We start from the raw sequence: 22976 nt of genomic DNA, 5'->3' as shown, positions 1-22976 counted from the left end.
GATTACAGGAGCTGACTCAGCTGCTCAACAAGGCTGCTAGAGACCTAAGTTCCTCCTATCATTTTTTTTTTTTTTTAAGGCACATAACCCATTTTTATTATAAAAAGAAATGTACATATAAGTAGAAAGACCATTTTAGTTAGTCCCACCATTCGTTGGTAACCAGTGCACTACGTGTACATCTTTGCAGATTGCTGTGCACACATACAAATATTTTTACGAGAATAGGATCATACCATGAATACCACCTATAATGGTATGTCTGTTGTCAACATAGGTGTTATCATTAAGACTGTGTAGCCTTCCACTGTGGATGTACCAAAATTTATTTAATTCCCTGTCACTGGACGCTTTTGTTTCACTAATAAGTAGACACTGTGTAAGCAATCCCTCAACATCTCTGCACCTCTATTTTTGGTATAAGTATTTCCTTAGGATAAAATCCCAGAAATGGAATTGCAAGGTATAAAAGATTATTAACATTTTTCAAGGCTTTAAGATGCCTTTATGGTGTATCTGTTACATCCTGCTTCCACACAAATTCTTCTGTATAGCCAGTACCCAAGCTGCAGCTCTCAGCACAGGTGAAGACAGCCAGGATGCCCCAGTCAATGCTCTTGCCCAGTCTGTCAGCCTTCAGGTAGTTTAGGAGCTGAGGCACGACCTGGAATTCCAATATTCTCTTGGCACCACAGGGGCAATCTGGAATATCCTTTTCTTGAGGAATATTTTCACCAGAAATCCAGATGGGGGCAATACCTCTGCCATATCTAAGAATCTGTTCTGGTTCAAGGGCTATCTGAGTTTTAAACTTCTGAAAAATTTTATCTTCCCTGGATTCATGTTTTGCCATAGAATCCAGTTCTTCCTCAAGTGCTTCACCCGTGCTCCCTATAATCTCTGAGTAATCTTCCTTTTCCACAACCTCAGGCATAATCTCATCTTCTGTTTCTATTACAATTTCAAATTCTGGAAAAAGGAAGTTGTGGTCTGGAATTATATGGTCCAGATGATCTGGTTGTGCACAAGCCTGCTTATGTCCCAGTCTCCAGTCTAGGGTCTGATGCTCCTTGCTGCAGTAATATGCTTTGTGGCATCTGGAGCACGTTTTGGGGCCTAAACAGCCACAAACCCTGCACAGATGAGCACCAGACTTCAGCTGGAGACACACTGATTCTCCTGTTTCTGGGGGAGGATTCTCAGAAGGTGGCTCATATGAGTAAAAATCGTTTTTCCTGGGTAGTTGATTCCTAAAAACTCGCAGGCCGGCACAGCACGGCTGCTCGCGGCAGCAGAAGAGGAAGATGCAGCGGTGGAAGGCGTCCGTGCGGCCGGGCAGCGGCGCGTATACCTGCAGCAGGAAGGAGAGCGGGCGGCCGCACAGCTCGCAGGCCAGGGCCCGGGGCCCCGGCAGCCCGGCCGCGCTCAGCCACGCCGGCCGCCCGCCCACCTTGCTGGGGAACTGCTCGCTGCGCAGTCGCCACGCCGGCGCGGACTCGGCGAAGCCCAGCTCCACAGGTCTGGCCCCGGCGGCAGCCATGCGGGGCGCAGGCTGGCGTGGGGCGCCGCTCCTCCTCTCATTCTGCTCCAACACACTTGGCATGTTGTCCTTTGCCTTCACGCCTATTACCTCATGATTGCAATATAGTTGCTGTTCAGGTCATCACATCCTCATTCATGGACAGAAGGAAAGGAGGAATAAAGGGAACTGTTCATCCGTACCTGACATCTTTCAACATGAAAGCCAAAATTTCCCAGAAATGCCTACAACAGACTTCTCCCTACATCTTATTGATCAGAATGATGTCAGATGGTGAGCTTCTTTGCCTTATGGCTTCTGGTCAGGTCAAACAAGAGACGTGAAAAAAGATTGGAGGGTGTGTGTTGAGTGAAATCAGGGAATTTCTTCCTTGTTCCTTCCCATTGTCCCATTTCAGCAGAATTCTGGGACTGGTCATGTCCTCCATCACTACAGCTTCTTCTAGACACCCTTCTCCAAAGCTCCAGCCTCTCCGGGCTCTGGTAACCTTCCATCTCTTGCTTTGTCAGGCCTTGGGGTGGGAACAGCTGGTCTCTGGGTACTTCATTGATATCTTTAACCCTGCCACATCTCCATAAGTGGATTCATCATTAAAATCTTATTTTATTTTATTTTAGACGGAGTCTCGCTCTGTCTTTCAAGCTGGAGTGAAGTGGTACAATCTTGGCTCACTGCAACCTCCATCTCGTAGGTTCAAGCAATTCTTCTGCCTCAGACTCCTGAGTGGCTGGGATTACAGGCACACACCACCACACCTGGTCAATTGTTGTATTTTTAGTAGAGATGGGATTTTACCATGTGACTAGGCTGGTCTCAAACTCCTGACCTCAAGTGATTCGCCTGCCACGGCCTCCGAAAGTGTTGGGATTACAGGCATGAACCACTGCATCCAGCCTAAAGTCGTTTAAATTTATCATCAGAGTGAAATTGTGTTCCCTGCCAAGAGTCCAACAAATACATATAGAATTTTAACTGCAAAGGAGTTAGAAAATCAGACAACAGGGGAGCCATGTCAACGTGAACAAATTATGATCCACTGCCTGAGGTCAGGCACATTGCCATCCTGAACAAATGTATGATTAGGTTAAAGATATGGATATTCAGTGGGTGCCTTAACATTGTCTACCACATATGATTTATAATTAAGAGCCGTTTAAAAAGCAACCTGAATGATCTTGTATTATTCATTTCGTTACTGCCTTCAACTAACTCAGTGCCTGGCAAAATATGTCTACTAGTGAGTAAATAATACCTTACTCACTAGAAATAATACCTTCTAAAAACTTTGTAGTCTATGAAGTGCTTTGATATACATTATCCCATTTGATCTTCACAAATAACCCTGTGAGCCCTGTGAGTAAGGCAACCCCAGCATTTTCATCCCCATTTTACAGATTCATAATCAGAAGTTGAGAGACAATAACCACCTTGCCTTGAGTCACCAAATTATTAAGTAGTAGAACTAGAAAGTAAAGACAGGTTTTCTGACTCCAAATTCAGGCCGTTCAAAGCCAAGCCTTGGCCAGTGTACCTGACTGGGTTCAGTACACAAAGCCAAAACCTGAGTGTTGGTTGAGGCCAGGCAGAAGAGAAAGAGCATTGTATTTCACAGTACCTCTGATCCCCAGATGTTGACATCTATCAGCAGAGAGAATGGAGAACTTCTACGAGTTTCCCATTGAAGAAACAAATTCTGCTTCCAACTGCAGCAGTTAAGAGCATGAGTTTTGAAGTCATATAAACATGAAGTGGAATTCTAGCTTTACCACTTACTAGTTGTATGACCTTGGCAAATTACTTAATCCGCATGAGCTTTATTTTTCCATTCTGTAAAATACAGATATTAAGTATCTTTCTTATGAAATTGCCAAAAGTTTTAAATTAGATCATTTAAGTGATTAATTTTAACTAAATGTAACATCTTACATTCATGATTATTATGACTGTAAATTATCTTGGATTCTGCAACAAACTTTCAGAAGTTTTGAATTTCATTAAGAAACAGCATTGGCCAGGTGCAGTGGCTCACACCTGTAATCCCAACACTTTGGGAGGCTGAGGCAGGCGAATCACTTGAGGTCAGGATTTTAAGACCAGCCAGCCCAACATGGTATAAACCCGACTCTACTGAAAAAAAAAAATGCAAAAATTAGCTGGGCATGGTGGTTGGCACCTATGGTCCCAGCTACTCAGGAGGCTGAGGCAGGAGAATCACTGGAACCCAGGAGGTGGAGGTTGCAGTGAGCGAAGATCATGCCACTGCACTCCAGCCTGGGTGACAGAGCAAGACTCTATCTCAAAAAAAAAAAAAAAAGAAAGAAAGAAAAGAAACAGCATTAATGTAGCACAGAGAAAGCCAGTAAGTTTATCAAACAACTCCCAGATAGAAATAAACCTCAAAAGTTACCTGCAATTTCTGATTTCCATGCCTTCTGTTCATTCACAAGGTCCTGATAACTAACATTTAAATATGGCTGCTATGTGTCAGGTGTCAGAAATAAATTTTTCTAGGCTGGGCGTGGTGGCTCATGCCTGTAATCCCAGCACTTCGGGAGGCAGAGGCGGGTGGATCACCAGATCAGGAGATCGAGACCATCCTGGCTAACATAGTGAAACCCCGACTCTACTAAAAATACAAAAAAATTAGCCAGGCGTGGTGGTGGGTGCCTGTAGTCCCAGCTACTCGGGAGGCTGAGGCAGGAGAATAGTGTGAACCCGGGAGGCGGAGCTTGCAGTGAGCCAAGATTGCACCACTGCACTGGAGCCTGGGCGACAGAGTGAAACTCCGTCTCAAAAAAAAAAAAAAAGAAAAAGAAAAAGAAATAAATTTTTCCTTCACAGAGTTTTCTAGAAAAATTTTACTGGGACTTAGGTTAAAGAACAGCCTTAAACCCAAAAGATTACTGAATAGATAGTGAAAGATTTACCTCCCCAGAGGTATGTGTTTACACTTCTAGGAAAAGATGAGACCCAAAGCCATAATGACATTCCAGGAGTTGTAAACCTAAAGACATTTATCTTATCTTCCCTTGGAGACGGGCACTTACATTTTAAAAGATAAAAATCTACGCCCTTTACCCTTCTATTCCCAAACAGAACTTCTTTATTGTAAGGAGCAAAAGTATCTCTCCCTTTCTCCAATAATGAAGGGACATCTCTTTCCTTCATAAGCTCCAAGATTCGTATTTCTAGGGCTTCTCTCCTATGGTAAAACCCAAACACCCCCATGTACAAGCCTGTCCATCTGGCTCTTTTATCATCACGGAAGGGGGAAAGTTGGGGGAGTGGTAAATAACAAATAAAATTATTGCTTTAAGTAATGATAATAATCAGCCTCTGTCCCAGAAACTTCCTGTCTACTTTCAGGATAATACAAATAGAGTAATTAAATACTTAGCAACAGACAATATCTTAAGGGCTTTAGATGAATTAACTCATTTATTTCTTATAGCTATACTATGTTAATTACTTCTATTTTTCTTCTTCTTTTTTTTTTTTTTTTGAGACGGAGTCTCGCTCTGTCACCCAGGCTGGAGTGCAGTGGCGCAATCTCGGCTCACTGCAAGCTCTGCCTCCCAGGTTCACACCATTCTCCTGCCTCAGCCTCTCCGAGTAGCTGGGACTACAGGTGCCCGCCACCATGCCCGGCTAATTTTTTTGTATTTTTAGTAGAGACGGGGTTTCACTGTGGTCTCGATCTCCTGACCTCGTGATCCGCCCGCCTCGGCCTCCCGAAGTGCTGGGATTACAAGCGTGAGCCACCGCACCCGGCCTATTTTTCTTCTTTTAAGACAGGGACACTGAAGCACAGAGATACCAAGTTGCCTAAGTCTCCCAACTAATAAATAGCAGAGGCAGGATTTGAACCCAGGAAGTCTCACTCCAAAATCTGTGCTCTAAATATGATTGCATGCTGCCTGTAACCAGTAATCTTTCTCATTGAATATCTGTGATTCACAGTGAACTAGTATTCAATGTGTCTCATAACTAGAAGTCTCTTATTCAATCACATCCAACTACTACTTTTGCCAGTTGAAATAATTTTATAAGGAACTTCTGCCTAGTTGTAGATATACACACAGACATTTAAGGCTTAATATAAAACACTATCTCTTCAAAATAATTCTACCAGTTCTGCTTAGAATAAGTGCATATAGACCATGAGTATTCATGTGTTGATGGCCATAGACGAACGGATAGACTAATTTGAGAATCCCCTTTTCTGCTACTTTAAGAGCCGGGCGCAGTGGCTCACGTCTGTAATCCCAGCATTTTGGGAGGCCGAGGCGGGCAGATCACCTGAGGTCAGGAGTCCGAGCCCGGCCTGGCCAACATGGTGAAACCCCGTCCCTACTAAAAATACAAAAAATTAGCCAGGCATGATGGTGGGCGCCTGTGATCCCAGCTACTCTGGAGGCTGAGGCAGGAGAATTGCTTGAACTCGGGAGGTGGAGGTTGCAGTGAGCCGAGATCGTGCCACTGCACTCTAGACTAAGCAACAGAGCAAGACTCCATCTCAAAAAAAGAAAAAAAAGAAGTTGTGACCTTTGGGCCAGATGCGGTGGCTCACGTCTGTGATCTCAGCACTTTGTGAGGCCAAAGCCGTCAGATCACCTGAGGTCAGGAGTTCGAGAACAGCCTGGCCAACATGGTGAAACCCCGTCTCTACTAAAAATTCAGAAAAAAAAAAAAAAAAGAAAGAAAGAAAGAAAGTTGTGACCTTTAGCAGAGAGACAAAACTAATGAGTGGCAACCCAACAAAAAGGAAGCTGGAGCAGTAAATACCCAAAACCCATTCCCCTCTCATGATCAGATCTCCACAGATGCCTCCCATTGGCCAAGCCCAACCTGAAACCAGAGGGGAAGGGAGCCTTTGGGACAGTTTATAGAAGTCAGCCTCTCAGGAAAACAAAGCACAGTGAAGAAAGAGGAAAGGTACATCATGAGAAAGAAACAGAAAATATTAAGCACCCTCTGGGTTAAAGGAGTTCCTTCCATAGGAGCTTCTCCCTGTTATCTCTTCTTTGCCAAAGACACTTTTCTCCCTAAAAAAGCAGTTTTCGCATTCATTAGCTACATGTATTCAGGAGCAAGAGGTACACAATTAAGGGTTTCTCTGCTATCAGCAGCAATAACAAAATTATCATGTGCCTCGAGCCATTTTATCAAGGACAGAAAGCCCTGACCCACCACGGAGATGCCATCTGAATCACAGGACATTGGCTGTGCAGGTGCAGATACAAGAAGATAAGTGTGGCATCAAAGGAACACAGCCTGAGGCCAACCAAGATTGGACAACAAAATGAGATTTACAGAGAAACTGAACTCTTTTCAGATCAACCTTGTTCAGCCAAAGAGAAGATTCCATTAAAGCTTAAGGATACAGAAAATTGAAGTTTACTGAGCACTAATTCTGTCAAGTTTTGCGTGTTAATCCATTTTAAGACAAACTATAACGCTTCTATATAAAAGTTGGTTGTTATTTTCGTATCTTTAACACATGTGATAAAAGATGTTTGATAAATACTAATGGTGATAAGTAAAGTTACAGAAAGAACTGAACGGATGCATCTCCCAGCTTCCACCTTTGCCCCTCACCCACCCACCCACAAGGTCTGTTAGCCATACAACAGATGAAATAATTCTTTTAAAATATGTCAGATCATGTGACTTCTCTGCTTAAAAATATCTAATAATTCCTTATTTTATTTTCAATAAAATCCAAATCTTACCAGGTCAACAAAGCCTTATCAGAATTTTCCAAACCATGAATCATGGCTCATTTATGGGTCATGAAATTAATTTAGTGGGTCACACTCAGTATCTTCTTAAAAATAAAATCAAATTGATTTGAATATTTAATATTGAATTGAATAAAAAATATTAGAATGCATAGCAAATAAAAATAGTAAATGTTTCATGAAAGTTTTCTTTCAGTTTTAAGAATATGTATGTGATTGTAGTATAAAAAAGTATTTATTTGAGTCATGATCCTAATTAAAAAAAAAAAGAAAAATCACTATTCCTACTTCCTGACTTCATCACTAATCTCTGTCCTCTGGCTCACTCTGCTCCAGCCATACTGCTCTTTTTTGTGTTTGTTTAAATCCTTGACTGGTGCATTTTCCTCCAAAACCCACAAAGTTCACACCTTACTTTAAGTTCAAATGTCACATTCCCTGGAAGAACATTGCTGACCACCTCATGTAAAGTAACCCTACCACCATCTTCAGTGTCTTTTTTCCTTGTACCACTTTATTTTTCTTCAGAGCTTTTATTAGCAAATGAAATACTATGTGCTTCTGTCTCTCTACTAAACTGTAAACTTTATGAGAGCAGGGACTTTATTGTATTCACTACTGTAGCTCCAAGCCTAAGACAATGCTTAGCACATAGTAGGGACTCAAAACAATTGCTGGTATATCCATTGGATGGATTGGTGAGTGGATGAGGGATAAATAATGGATAGATGGATGGATAGATAAAGGAATAGGATGGTCCCTAGGAAATAATATGCTTAGAGGATCCTGAAGCTGTTAACAAAGGACCCAGTTTTCTGCTTGCCCCTCCCTTCCACCTGTTCTACAGCTTCCTACTCAATCCCATACGCACACATATATTCATGCATATCTCCCTCATGGCTCTGCCTTCTGTTAAAATCAAGAAAGGTTTTTGGCCAGGTGAAGCTCCAGCCAGTGGTGGTGAGGAAATGAGTATGGAGTGAGTATCTATATATCTGTTTTGGCCTGCCTAGATTGAACACACTCAGAGTGTTCCTACAGGCCTTCAATCTAGGCGGGCCAAAGCAGATATATAGATACTCCATACTCCTGTAGTAGGATCGTCTACAGATTTGGGCAACTCACTTTAAAAGCTGTAGCCAGCAAAAGCCTTCACTGTGATCAGCAAGAACCCCCAACTATTTCAGATCCTTGGCTCTAACCTTCATCTCTTCACAGTTCTCAGACTCTTATTTCAGCCTTTCTTATCCACAAATCCAATCTTATTCCAAACTTTTTTTTTTTTAAGACAGAGTTTTGCTCTTGTTGCCCAGCCTAGAGTGCAATCTCAGCTCACTGCAACCTCCACCTCCTGGGTTCAAGCAATTCTCCCGCCTCAGCCTCTTGAGTAGGTGGGATTACAGGCATGTGCCACCATGACCAGCTAACTTTGCATTTTTAGTAGAGATGGGGTTTCGCCATGTTGGCTAGGCTGTTCTTGAACTCCTGACCTCAGGTGATCTGCCCGCCTTGGCCTCCCAAAGTGCTGGGATTACAGGCGTGAGCCAACGCGCCCAGCCCCAAAGTTTATTTTTTCCTCAGTAGTCCCATTAAGTACATTGATTAAACGGATAATTTTTCGTTAAGTACATTGATTAAACCTGCAGCAATTTTTAGTAACTTTTTTGTTTTTGTATCTTGAGATGGAGTCTTCCTCTGTTGCCCAGGCTGGAGTGCAGTGGCATGATCTCGGCTCACTGCAACCTCCACCTCCTGGTTCAAGTAATTCTCGTGCCTCAGCCTCCTGAGTATCAGGGATTACAGGCACCACCACCACGCCCAGCTAATTTTTGTATTTTTATAGAGACGGGTTTTCACCATGTTGGCCAGCCTGGTTTCAATCTCCTGACCTCAGGTGATCCACCCGCCTCACCTCTTAAAGTGCTGGGATTATAGGCATGAGCCACCGCGCCTGGCCAAAATGTTTCTTTTCTAAAACAATCATATAGCATTGGTTATTAACAACACATTACCTCAAAACCAACTGCTTTCAAAATAAATGAATGGGTTCACTTCATTTGCAAGTACTGTGGCTGTGGTGACCAGGAACCTTCCACCCCCAGCTTTGCTACATGTTTACCCTCCTACATTGCCTTCATAGAACCCTGCCTGTCCTTGAAAACAAGAAGGCAATTGCCACCATTCCCCAGACAGCAAGGCTCAGAATTAACACAAAGGCAGAGAGTGAATTGTCCCAGATTCAGAACACACTCATTGGGTTTGGACACCCAAGAATTCCACAGAGTTTTGAAGAATAAAAAGATATTCTTAGAGGCTGGGCAGAGTGGCTCACGCCTGTAATCCTAACACTTTGGGAGGCCAAGGCAGGTGGATTGCTTTAGTTCAGGAGTTTGAGACCAGCCTGAGCTAAATGGTGAAACCCCATCTCTACGAAAAATACAAAAAAATAGCTGGGCATGGTGGTATGCACCTGTAATCCCAGCTACTCAGGAGGCTGAGGCAGGAGAATTGCTTGAACCCAGGAGGTGGAGGTTGCAGTGAGCCAAGATCGCACCACTGCACTCCAGACTGGGCAACAGAGCAAGGCTTTGTCATAAAAGAAGAAAGAAAGAAAAGGGAAGGGAGGGGAAGGGAAGGAGAGCGAAGGAGAGGGGAGGGGAGGGGAAGGGAGGGGAGGGGAAGGAAGGGGAAGGGAAGAGGAGGGGAGGGGAAGGCAGGGAGGAAAGAAGGAGAAAGAAAGAAAGGAGAAAGAAAGAAGGAAGGAAGGAGGGAGAGAGAAAGAGAGGAAAGGGAAAGGGAAGGAAAGGAACGGCACCAAAATACCATTTTTTTTTTGCCAAATTGTCGGAGATCTAAACATTTGCTATCTCATTCTTCGTGACTGAGCCTGATACATGTCTCCCTGCAGACTGGAGCTTCTTGCTCTCTATTGCTTTGCACTCCCCACTGTACACAATGCATACCAGGATCCTAATAAATATTTCTTTCTTTCTGGTTTTATTTTGTTTTGTTTTGTTTTTTTCAGTCAGTCTCACTCTCTCGCCCAGGATGGGCCACCGTGCTGGCCTTAATAAATGTTTCTTGAATTGACTCTAGTGAAGAAAGGGAACTCAAAGCCCTGTTAATTGTATAAGCCATAGCAGGATTCTATAATGATTGCTGGAGTCAAAATGTATTTGTTGAAATTCCAGAAATCCTAAAAGCATTTTTCCTCTCATAAGAATTAGTACAGGCTGGGCGCGTTGGTTCATGCCTGTAATCCCAGCACTTTAGGAGGCTGAGGCAGGCGGATTTGAGGTCAGGAGTTCGAGACCAGCCTAGCCAACATAGTGAAACCCCGTCTCTACTAAAAATACAAAAATGAGCCAGGTGTGGTGGCAGGCACCTGTAATCCCAGCTACTCAGGAGGCTGAGGCAGGAGAATCCCTTGAACTCCGGAGGCAGAGGTTGCAGTGAGTCGAGATCACACCACTGCACTCCAGCCTGGGTGACAGAGTGAGACTGTCTCGAAAAAAAAAAAAAAAATAGTACAATAACCCACTCATCCCCACCAAATCTAGTCTCTCTCCCTACTCTAGTCTCTGTCCACACTGCCATGAAAATTACTTTTTGAAATCTCACAGTTCATTAGGTCTACACTGTACTAAAGACTATTTGGCATTGCTTACACAGTATGAGTATATATGTATATAATTCAAAAGAAACTATTTTTGGGCCAGGCTCAGTGGCTCACGCCTGTAATCCCAGCACTTTGGGAGGCCAAGGTGGGTGGATCACTTGAGGTCAAGAGTCTGAGACCAGCCTGACCTACATGGTGAAACTCTGTCTCTACAAAAAATACAAAAATTAGCTGGGCGTGGTGGTGTGAGCCCATAATCCCAGCTACTGGGAGGTGGAGGTTGCAGTGATCCCAGATGGTGCCACTGCACTCCAGCCTGGGCGACAGAGCGTGATTCTGTCTCAAAAAAAAAAAAAAAAAACTTTTTTAAAATTTCATGCCTGTAGAATAGTCTGAAGTATGGCACAAGACGTCATTTTACATTCTTGTTCCAAACAGTCTTTCCAGGCACATCTCCTGCCACTGCCTTCCAACCACTCTTGTCCTCCACCTCTTCTCAATTCTAATTCCCCCAATCTATTTTCTTTCCCAGACTAAATATGCATGTTCACATCTCTAATTCTTTGGAATTCCCTCTGGTAGGAAAGCTCTAAGTCCCACCCCACTGCACCATTTGTCAAAGCTCTACTCTTCTTTAAGGTCCAATTCAAATATCGAATCTTCTCTCTATATACACATTTTCCAATGTGGTCAGAATTTATTATCCATTCTTTTATGTTTCTATAGCCCTTCATTTATACATCTCTTCTAGCTTTGAAATCTCTGCCTTTTTGTTCATTGTGCTTATTTTTCATTTATTCAACATTCATTCAAAAAATATTTATTGTCTACTATATTCCAGGTGCTGGTATCTGTTTTAAAAAGACAAACATAGGTTCCTCCACCACTAAAACAGTCTTCTAAGTCCTCATGGAGCTCAGATTCTACTTGTAAGTTCTGAGTTTTTTGGATGTCAGTATTGATAGGGACAGCAGACAGCCAAGGGTCCCTGGGGAAACCCTGGCTGCCTTCAAGCCTAAAACCAGACTGCTGGTCCCGGATGAAGCCCGCCCTTTCCCGACTGATTCTCCCTGCATAATGCCCACCTACGCCCTGGGAGGACGGGGTGGAGCCTCGTGAAGTTCAGGCCATGTGTAGGTGGAGGAGCCTGGCCTCCTCAGTTCCTGTGTGGTGACTTGGCATTCCATCTGTGAGGCGGGAAACCTGCTAGCAGGACTCTTTCTCACTTTGCTGAGAATTCCTCTTTCCTTTTTTTCTCTTCACCGACTAAACCCTACAATGTGTCTGTGTGCCTAAATTTTCCTGATCGTGCGTCGAGAACCTGGTTTTTCTACAATAGTATCACCTTCTCCGGTACCAATTTCCTTCCTGTATAGAGCAGGCACTCTGCAGCTATGACTGCCTGTTTCTCCTTTCCCTAGATATGTTTCTCTGCAATTAACAAGGTGTAGGCACCAGCGGCGACGGAGGGCTCAGGCGTGGTGGGTTGGGGGGGGGCCCGCTGAACTGACCAGCGGCGTTTCAGCTCCTTTCCCCCTGCCCGTCGTAACCCTGGAGCCAGGTCCTTCAGCTGACAGTCACCATGACCAAGGCAGATAGCGAGGCAGAAACCTGCGCCACCAGCTGGACAGCCACGAACAGGACCTGAGCCTCAGCGACCTGAATGAAGACCCGGTCAACGAGCTGGCTGCCCTTCCAAAGACCACCACAGTGGATCTGTCTTGTAATAAATGACTATTCTGCCGGGTGCGGTGGCTCACACCTGTAACCCCAGCACTTCGGAAGGCCGAGGCGGACGGATCACCTGAGGTCAGAAGTTCAAGACCAGCCTGACTAACATGGAGAAACCCAGTCTCTACTAAAATACTAAACAAATTAGCCAGGTGTGGTGGTGCGTGCCTGTAATTCCAGCTACTCGGGAGGCTGAGGCAGGAGACTCGCTCGAACCTGGGAGGCAGAGGTTGCGGTGAGCCGAGATTGCACATTGCACTCCACCCTGGGCAACAAGAGTGAAACCCCGTCTCAAAAAAATAATGACTATTCTCCCATCGGATTTCTGTGGCCTCACATACCTGGCAAAGCTGGACCTTAGAAAGAACAAGCCGCAGCACCTGCCAGCGGACTTCGGCCGTTTGGTCAACCTCCAGCACCTGGCTCTCCTCAATAACAGGCTGGTCACCTTGTCAGCTTTGCTCAGCGGAAGAACCTGAAGTGGTTGGACCTGAAGGTTAACCTCTGGATCCCAGCCTGGCCAAGGTGGCAGGTGACTGGTTGGGTGAGAAGCCAGGGAAACAGCACGCAAACAAGGCATCACAGCACATGAAGGCCGTGCACGTAGACCACGAGCGGGAGAGGCAGCAGGGCTGGGAGTAGAACTAGAGGTGGAGGAGAAGCATGAGGCAAAGCAGCGAGCTAAGGAAGCTCAGGAGAGGAAACTGCGGAAGTGGGAGAAGGCAGAAGAGAAAGAGTGCCAGAGAAAGGAGTATGATGCCCTCAAAGCAGCCAAGCGGGAGCAGATGAAACTTAGGAAGGAAACAAATTAGGCCCCGAAATCTAAGTCCGAATCCTGCCCCCACAAGCCACTCCCCCGGAAGCACACTCATTTCTGGGCTGTGCTGCAGCTGCTGCTGTCTTGTGCGGCAGGAGGGCTGGTGGCTTGTCGGGTGACAGAGTTACAGCAGCAGCCCCTTTGTGTCCGGAATAATGGGTTCTTGGTCTCGCTGACTTCAAGAATGAAGTCGCGGACCCTCGCGGTGAGTGTTAACAGTTCTTAAAGATGGTGTGTCCGGAGTTTGTGCCTTCGGATGTTCAGATGTGTCTGGAGTTTCTTCCTTCTGGTGGGTTTGTGGTCTCACTGACTTAAGGAGTGAAGCTGCAGACCTTCGCGGTGAGTGTTACAGCTCTTAAAGACAGCGCATCTGGAGTTGTTCGTCCCTCCCAGTGGGTTTGTTTGTGGTCTCGCTGGCTTCAGGAGTGAAGCTGCAAACCTTCGCGCTGAGTGTTACAGCTCATGAAGACCACACAGACTCAAAGAGTGAGCAGCAGCAAGATTTATGGCAAAAAGAACAAAACTTCCACAGCACAGGAGGGAACCTGAGTGGGTTGCTGCTGCTGGCTTGGGCAGCCTGCTTTTATTCCCTTATCTGGCCCCACCCACATCCTGCTGATAGGTCCATTTTACAGAGAGCTGATTGGTCCATTTTACAGAAACCTGATTGGTCCATTTTGACAGGGTGCTGATTGGTGCATTTACAATCCCTGAGCCAGACACAGAGTGCTGATTGGTGCATTTACAATCCTCTAGCTAGACGTAAAAGTTCTCCAAGTCCCCACTAGATTAGCTAGACATAGAGCACTGATTGGTGTGTTTACAAACCTTGAGCTAGACACAGGATGCGGATTGGTGTGTTTACAAACCTTGAGCTAGACACAGGGTGCTGATTGGGGTGTTTAAAAACCTTGAGCTAGACACAGGGTGCTGATTGGGGTGTTTACAAACCTTGAGCTAGACACAGGGTGCTGATTGGTGCGTTTACAATCCTTTAGCTAGACATAAAAGTTATCCAAGTCCCCACCAGATTAGCTAGATACAGAGTGCTGATTGGTGCATCCACGAACCCCGAGCTAGACACAGAGTGCTGATTGGTGCATGTGCAATCCTCCAGCTAGACATAAAAGTCCTCCAAGTCCCCACCCAACTCAAGAGCCCAGCTGGCTTCACCTAGTGGATCCCATGCCAGGGCCACGGGTGGAGCTGCCCACCAGTCCCGCACCATGCACCTGCACTCCTCAACCCTTGGGCAGTCGATGGGACTGGGCACTGCAGAGCAGGGAGCAGCTCCCATCAGGGAGGCTCTGGCTGCGCAGGAGTCCACTGTGTCGGGGCTCGGGCATGGCAGGCTGCAGGTCCCAAGCCCTGCCCTGCGAGGAGGTGGCTGAGGCCTGGTGAGAATTCGAGTGCGGCGTGGGCGGGCCAGTAGTGCTGGGGGACCCAGCGCCCCCTCCGCAGCTGCTGGCCCAGATGCTAAGCCCCTCATCGCCCGGGGCCAGTGGCACTGGCAGGCCGCTCCGAGTGTGGGGCCCACTGAGCCCACGCCCACCCAGAACTGGCGCTGGCCCACGAGCACACAGCCCCGGTTCCTGCCCGCGCCTCTCCCTGCACACCTCCCTGCAAGCAGAGAGAGTGAGCTCCGGCCTTGGCCAGCCCAGAGAGGGGCTCCCACAGTGCAGCGGCAGGCTAAAGGGCTCCTCCAGCGTGGCCGGAGCAGATGCCAAGGCCAAGGAGGCGCCGAGAGCAAGTGAGGGCTGCTAGCACATTGTCACCTCTCACCTTTGCACCAGTGTGAACACCATCTATGACAATGCAGTCCAGGGTCTGCACCACCATGAGATCCTCCAGACTGACTGTCAGCAGTGAGCTTGTTCCCAGCACCTGCTGCCTCCCAGCCTTGGAGTTTGGATTCCTGTGGAATTGGGCTCTGTTGGACACAAACTCTTTTTAGCATCAGACCTACCTGCCATCATCAAATGGCTGCTGATTGGTACTTGAGACCTCTTTGTAGGACTTCTTCGTTCCTCAGTCAGGGTTTCCAGGTGGAATGAGGAGAAATGGGAGGCGGCCGAGGACAGTTACCTTCATGCCTAAAGGAATAGGCTTGGGGGTAGGGAGAAAGAAAACATAGCCATTTCTAGTTGTTACACAAAGCTGTGTAAAGGCTCGTTTCTACTAAATGGTCAGCTGTCACCAAAAAAAAAAAAAAAAGTGTCATGAGACCTTTATGAAACATGCCAATAGGGTATGGGAATTACCTAACTATTTTGAAGGAATCTAAGTGATTAAACAAAAAATACCACTGTCCTAACTAATAGCAGTTAACCAACTCATAATAGTAGTCACCCAGAGAATTTGTTAATCATCTAGAAATAATGGCTTGTTTCGTTACTGGATGATGATGCCTCTCGAGTCTTTATTATGCACCAGGCACTGTCCGAAAGCTTTCAGTATTCACTCATTTAATCTTCTCAACAACTCTGAGTAGTATGTTATCTCTTTTTTTTAAAAAAAAAGTAGATATGGAAACAGAAAGATGAGTTAAATTCTTTGCCCAAGATAACAAAACGGGTAAGGGATGGAGCTGGCATTTGAACTCAGGCAGGCTAGCTTCAAATTCTGTGTTCTCCACTACACATTAATGATGTAGACAGTGAAAATCTTTCCCAATATGTGATAGACTAAAATCATTGATAGATGATTACTAATGCAAGAAGACTGTTACACAAGTGGTTGTAATTTCTGTGGGGCTCTTTATATGTAAGGAATAGAGATGTATTCAGGTTATTCAAAGTAGTGTAACATGAGGAAAGATAGCAAAATAAGTTAACACATACGTGGAACTCAGGGAAAGCAGGAATCACTTAGAATCAGCCTCATACAGCCAGAAACTAGAAGGCCATTCAGATTTTTAAGCTTCCCTAGGGACCTGAGAAGCAGGACTTTATGAATTTTTCTTACTCTAACTTTCCACCGTTAACATATCTGCTCCTGTCTGACCCCTTCTCTTACTGTTATCAACCAGTTTTCTTTTCATTCTTCTCAGTTAAATCCCTGAGAAGAATCTGGTTGAATCAGCACAAAAATATTTAGATGGAGCCTTTTTTCCCAGGCCCACTCCTGAAGAACTAGCATGCCATGGCTGACTGTGCTGGAGTCCAGTTCCCTCTCTAGCCAACCAATGAAAGGCTGGAAGGAGGGAAAGGACAAAACAGTTGAGCTGATGCAAGGTCTGGGCATGGGTAGCTTCCATGGAAAAGTGCCATTTGTGGGGCAGACACTCTTGTATAAGAATCTCATAGCCTGTCATGGTGGCTTTTGCCTGAATCCCAGCACTTTGGAAGGCCAAGGTGGGCGGATCACCTGAGGTCAGTTCGAGAACAGCCTGAACAACTTGGTGAAATTCCATCTCTACTAAAAATGCAAAAATTAGCTGGGTATGGTGGTGGGTGCCTGTATTCCCAGCTACTCAGGAGGCTGAGGCAGGAGAATCACTTGAACCTGGGAGGCAGAGGTTGCAGTGAGCAGAGATCGCATCATTGCACTCCATCCAGGGTGACAGAGGGAGACTCCATCTCAAAAAAATAAAAAATTAAAATAATCTCATGCTGGTCAGGCACGGTGGCTCACGCCTGTCATCTCAGCACTTTGGGAGGCCGAGGCAGGCGGATCACTTGAGGTCAGGAGCTCACAACCAGCCTGGCCAACATGGCGAAACCCCATCTCTACTAAAAATACAAAAAAATAGCCAGTGTGGTGGCAGGTGCTTGTAGTCCCAGCTACTTGGGAGGCTGAGACACAAGAATCGCTTGAACCTGGAAGGTTGGAGGTTGCAGTGAGCAGAGATCCTGCCACTGCACTCCAGCCTGGGTGACAGAACAAGACCCTGTCGCAAAAAATAAATAAATAAAGTAAAAAAAAAGAATCTCATGCCTTGTCTAAGAATTAAGAATGTGTGGTCATTACTTTCAATATCAGCATAGATGTAGAGACTTACGTTTATAATAAAATACTTAATATGTTTGGAAGCTTTGTAAACTCTCATCTGAATTACTACAATTGCCTGCCAACTGTGTTCTTCTTTCCACCCTAGATTCCTTATCATCTCTTCTCCATTCATAACACAGCCATAGTGATCCTTCTGAAGTATCTCAGACATCTCAACCCCCACAGCCCCATGACCTCTCCATCATCACACTCCAAGTAAAAGCATCTTGACAATGGCCTACAAAGTGTACATGATCAGCCAGGTGTGGTGGCTCACGCCCGTAATCCCAGCACTTTGGAAGGCCAAGGCAGGCAGATCACTCGAGGTCAGGAGTTCGAGACCAGCCCAGCCAATATGGTGAACCCTCATCTCTACTAAAAATACAAAAATTAGCCGGGCCATGGTAGCACATTCCTGTAGTCCCAACTACTCAGGAGGCTGAGGCAGGAGAATCACTTGAACCTGGGAGACAGAGTTTGCAGTGAGCAGAGATCGGCCACTGCACTTCAGCCTAGGTGACAGAGACTCTGTCTCAAAAAAAAAAAAACAAAAACGGTGTACACGAAGGCATGCCCTCTCACCTCACTGACTGGATTGCCTCCCCATCACTCTGCCCAGGAAATGGGCCTTCTCACAGTTTCTCAAACATACCAAACACATTCCCACCCCCAGAGCTTAATCTATCTCCCTCTACCCTGCCATAATACTTAAGAACTTCACACCCGATATCATTTATTAATTTATTATGCTTATTTTCTGCCTCCTTCTGCTAGAATATAAGTTTCACGAGGTCAAGGATTTTGTTTAAAACGTAACCTCTTCAGTAGAACAGCACCGAGCACATAGTATGCACCCAATACAACGTTTGTTGAGTGAATAAATTTGCCATCAATTATGTAAGGCATTATCATTCTATTTCCTAACCTATGAGTTTTGAAAGATTTCTAACATGACCTTGAGCTTTTCAATTCATGCTGGCTGTTAAGTTGATGTGAGTTGGCGGTCTTATTTGACCCAAGAAAAATTCAGTATAGTTGAAAAAAGTTGAGTACGGCCGGGAGCAGTGGCTCATGCCTGTAATCCCAGCACTTTGGGAGGCTGAGGCAGGTGGATCACCTGAGGTTGGGAGTTCGAGACCAGCCTGCCCAACTTGGAGAAATCCTGTCTCTACTAAAAATACAAAATTAGCCAGGCATGGCAGCGGGAGCGTGTAATCCCAGCTATTCGGGAGGCTGAGGCAGGAGAATCACTTGAATGCAGGAGGCGGAGGTTGCAGTGAGCCGAGATCGTGCCATTGCACTCCAGCCTGGGCGAAAGGAGTGAAACTCCATCTCAAAAAAATAAAAAATAAAAAAGTTAAGTTCAACAAGAATCACTTTCGCATTGGATAGCAGTTAACAGCAAAACAAGTTTGTTTGTTCGTTTTTGGAAATCTTGCTAAACTAAGGCAGACTCTGCTGTCAATGTGCTTAATGATAGCAGCCTTTCCGTTTTTATAAACAGTTGTGGAATGGAATATCTGCTAAATGTGAGGGCTGGCATGTCTCTACCTCAATAAAGTTCTGGCTTTTTTGACATCAATTGTGACCACTCAGGGGCCTTTCTAATTTATGTTTAGAGTCTCAGCTGCATGGTTAGGTTGGGTTGCCCGAAGTCTGACTGCCAAATAAGCAGTGTTGCTATATTTAGAAATGAAATAGTAGTCTACAAAATAGAATATCTGGTGTTGCTACCTTACTTGGCTCTGTGTTACTGGGATTAACTTGGGATTTGTAAAAGTTAGTAACATGTGTATGAAATAACTATTTTGAGTATCTTACTAAAGATGAAAAGTTATGTCTACCAAGATTTACTGTCCAGGTAAATACAATCTTTACAGTGTTCTTTAATCTATTTCCCTGTTAATCTATATGAATGACTATGAGGAGTGAAAATACCTGTTAGCATCCTGTTCATTTTTCAGAATATTCTTGGCACAATCTTGGAATTCCTATTACTTTGGAAACTATAAATATAATAAATATTACAATAACTTTTATGTCAAAATCTTTCATTTATTTGTGCCTCTAACTTTTGGGCAGTCTTCATGAAACTCCCTATTTGAGTTAGTTTGTAGATGCTAATTTCAGGTATGGAATGCTATGAAACATGTTATTGATAATTAAATGATGGCACTTCTCCATAACTCAAAGTAGGAAATCCAATAAGTTGTCCGACAAAATTTAGATGCCATCCTACAAGAAACTCAAAGAGCATAGTGAATTATATTTGCCAGCAATACTCATCTGATTCTCATAGTTCCATAAAAGAATGCTTCTTTCATTAAAATATTATTTGGTACAGCTGTGCCTCATAAAATAATAATATTTCATCTCAGAATGAGGTGCTTTTAAATTAAGAACAAAACAATCTCTCCTTCAAGTTACAAAGTACTTGGCAAACCTTCTGGATGAAAGACACCATGCTAACATAGAACATTACTATCTCACTACGTTATTTTACAATGTCCTAAGTAAATTTTTTTGATACAAGGAAAATATAAAACAAAAAAGGCTCACCGTGTACAAAGAGGACAACTGGACATCTTATACTTTTATATCAGAGAATCAGCTATTCAGATTGATTTCAAAAGCAAAATTTACCTTATACCTAAATCTCCCATGAGCTCATCCTTATTTACCAAACGTCATATGAAAGATTAAGTATTTTAAGCATGAGTCATAGGGACAACTTTCTAGGGCATTTCAAACGAAATCTATGAAAAATTAACAAGCTATCATGGAGGGTGTCTCAGGGATCCTACTCTGCCCCTCCATCTCTCTGGAAAGGGAGGGAGGGAGAGAAGACAGGCAGGCCCAACCCCTAAGTATTATACACCCTCGATCATTAAAAAAACAAGAAAAGTTAACAAATTTGGTCCAGTTATGGCCTATTAAATCCACATATTTTTATTTTTTGTTTTTGTTTTTGTTGTTTGTTTTTTCTTATTCTTTTTGTTTTGTTTCTTTTTTCTTCTTTTTTTTCATTTTTGTTAAAATTCACATTTTTATCTTGACTTCTACCCCAAATACAGTCTGCCTTCTGTGTCATGGATTTCACATTTGCAGATTCAACCAACCATGGACCAAAAATACTCAGAAAAAAACAAATAAATAACTCAGAGGTTAAAAGTGTGTTTAACAAGAGAAAATAGAAAAAAAGAATAACAATATAACAATAAAAAAATACAAATTTTTAAGTACAGTATAACAACTATTTGTACAGCATTTTACACTGTATTTGATATTATAAGTAATCTAGAGATGAGTTAAAGTATATTGGAAGGACGTAACTGGGTTATATGCAAATACTATGCCATTTTATATAAGGAACTTGAGGCCGGGCGCGGTGGCTCACGCTTGTAATCCCAGCACTTTGGGAGGCCGAGGCGGGCGGATCACGAGGTCAGAAGATCGAGACCACGGTGAAACCCCGTCTCTACTAAAAATACAAAAAAATCAGCCGGGCGTGGTGGTGGGCGCCTGTAGTCCCAGCTACTCGGAGAGGCTGAGGCAGGAGAATGGCGTGAACCCAGGAGGCGGAGCTTGCAGTGAGCCGAGATCGCGCCACTGCACTCCAGCCTGGGCGACAGAGCGAGACTCCGTCTCAAAAAAAAAAAAAAAAAAAAAAGGAACTTGAGTTCTAGGGATTTTGGTATCTGCCAGAGGCAGGATTGCAGATAGGTCCTGGAACCAATGCCCTGCAGACACAGAGAGACGACTGTACCTATAAAATGACAGTTATGAAATTTTAAATAAATAAACCCACCAGGACAGCAGAGAAAGAGAGCCAACATAAAAGCAAAAGAGGAAAAGCATAAAAGAAAAGAAAAAGAGAGGCTGCGCACGGTGGCTCCTGCAGTTTGGGAGGCCGAGGAGGGCAGATTAAAAGGTCAAGAGATCAAGACCATCCTGGCCAACATGGTGAAACCCTGTCTCTACTAAAAATACAAAAATTAGCCTAGCATGGTGGTGGGTGCCTGTAGTCCCACTTACTCGGGAGGCTGAGGCAGGAGAATCACTTGAACCTAGAGGCGGAGGTTGCAGTGAACCGAGATCACACCACTGCACTCCAGCCTGGCAACAGAGCAAGACTCCGTCAAAAAAAAAAAAAAAAAAGAGAGAGAGAGAGAGAAAAGAAAGAAATAATCTGGGATAATGGTGAATAGAAATTCAAAATGGCAATTGTTCAAAATTCCTAGAAAACAACCAGTCCAAACTGGATCAAGAAGATAAAAGAAAGGGTATCCCCCCAGAGAAAGAAAACAAAAATGAATATCTGATGTGTGAGGCTATTCAGAAAAGATTTTTCAGTCATAGGTACAATTTGAGGATAAATTAGTGGTTGGATCCTAAGAAACAACAGAAGCAAAACACTAACACTGAACAATACTAAATAGAATATACAACTAGTTGAACAAGTAATGTAAGCCACTGTGTGGCTTAGCTGAAAATAATGAGCTGTCACATAATAACATAAACACAATTATTTATCAAATGAAAACATACCCTTTTTAGGGAACGTGTGAGACATGGAGAAGCATGTATCTGAATGTGTGTGTGAGAGAGAGAGTTTGAGAAAAAGAACAAAGTCCTCATCTTCCTTAGGAGAAAACCAATTAATAATGTCTAAAATTAAAAAATGGCCGTGCATGGTGGCTCACGCCTGTAACCCCAGCACTTTGGGAGGCTGAGGCGGGTGGATCACATGAGGTCAGGAGTTCTAGACCAGCCTGGCCAACATGGTGAAACCCCATCTCTGCTAAAAAATAAAAAATAAAAAAAAAATTAGCCAGGCATGGTGGTGAGCACCTGTAATCCCAGCTACTCAGGAGGCTGAGGCAGGAGAATCGCTTGAACCTGGGAGGCAAATGTTGCAGTGAGCAGAGATTGCACCACTGCACCCTAGCCTGGGCAACAGAGTGAGACTCCATCTCAAAAATAAATAATAAATAAATAAATAAAATTTTAAAATAAGCTGGGTGTGGTGGCAGGCCCTGTAATCCCAGCTACTCAGGAGGCTGAGTCAGGAGAGAATCCCTTGAATCCGGAGGCAGAGGTTGCAGTGAGCCAAGATTGCGCCACTGCACTCAAGCCTGGGCAACAAGAGCAAAACTAAACTCCACTGCAAAACAAAAAAAGAAAAGAAAAATAATTTTTTAAAAAACGTTAGTAAACATGTTATCTATGAACATAAAGGTAAATAAAAAAGCAAAAACAAAAACAGCTAAAAATTGAAAACAATTGTAATGGTTTTTTTGTCTTTTTTTAGACTGAGTCTTGCTCTGTGGCCCAGACTGGAGTGTAGCGGGGCAGTCTTTGCTCACTGCAACCTCCACCTTCTGGGTTCAAGTGATTCTCGTGCCTCAGCCACCCGAGTAGCTGGGACTGCAGGCGCATGCCATCACACCTGGCTAATTTTTTGTATTTTTAGTAGAGATGAGGTTTTGCCACGTTGCCCAGGCTGGTCTTGAACTCCTGAGCTCAGACAATCCCCCC

The 22976-nt window shown here is 44.3% G+C and overlaps 1 protein-coding gene and 1 pseudogene across 1 annotated transcript; one reads left to right on the top strand and one right to left on the bottom strand.

The window, feature by feature from the left end:
• Positions 1-318: 318 nt before the first annotated feature.
• Positions 319-1568, bottom strand: LOC116469354 (programmed cell death protein 2). The gene has a single exon (XM_032154429.2). The coding sequence runs from the start codon at positions 1538-1540 to the stop codon at positions 506-508; it is 1035 nt and encodes a 344-aa protein (XP_032010320.1). The 5' UTR covers positions 1541-1568; the 3' UTR covers positions 319-505.
• A 192-nt stretch (positions 1569-1760) lies between these two features.
• Positions 1761-15317, top strand: LOC116476695 (leucine-rich repeat-containing protein 59-like; annotated as a pseudogene).
• Positions 15318-22976: the final 7659 nt, after the last annotated feature.

This window comes from Hylobates moloch, unplaced genomic scaffold, assembly GCF_009828535.3.
Source record: "Hylobates moloch isolate HMO894 unplaced genomic scaffold, HMol_V3 SCAFFOLD_2, whole genome shotgun sequence".
In the NCBI taxonomy this organism is placed as follows: Eukaryota; Metazoa; Chordata; class Mammalia; order Primates; family Hylobatidae; genus Hylobates; species Hylobates moloch.
This window is presented reverse-complemented; position numbering and strand designations above follow the sequence as displayed.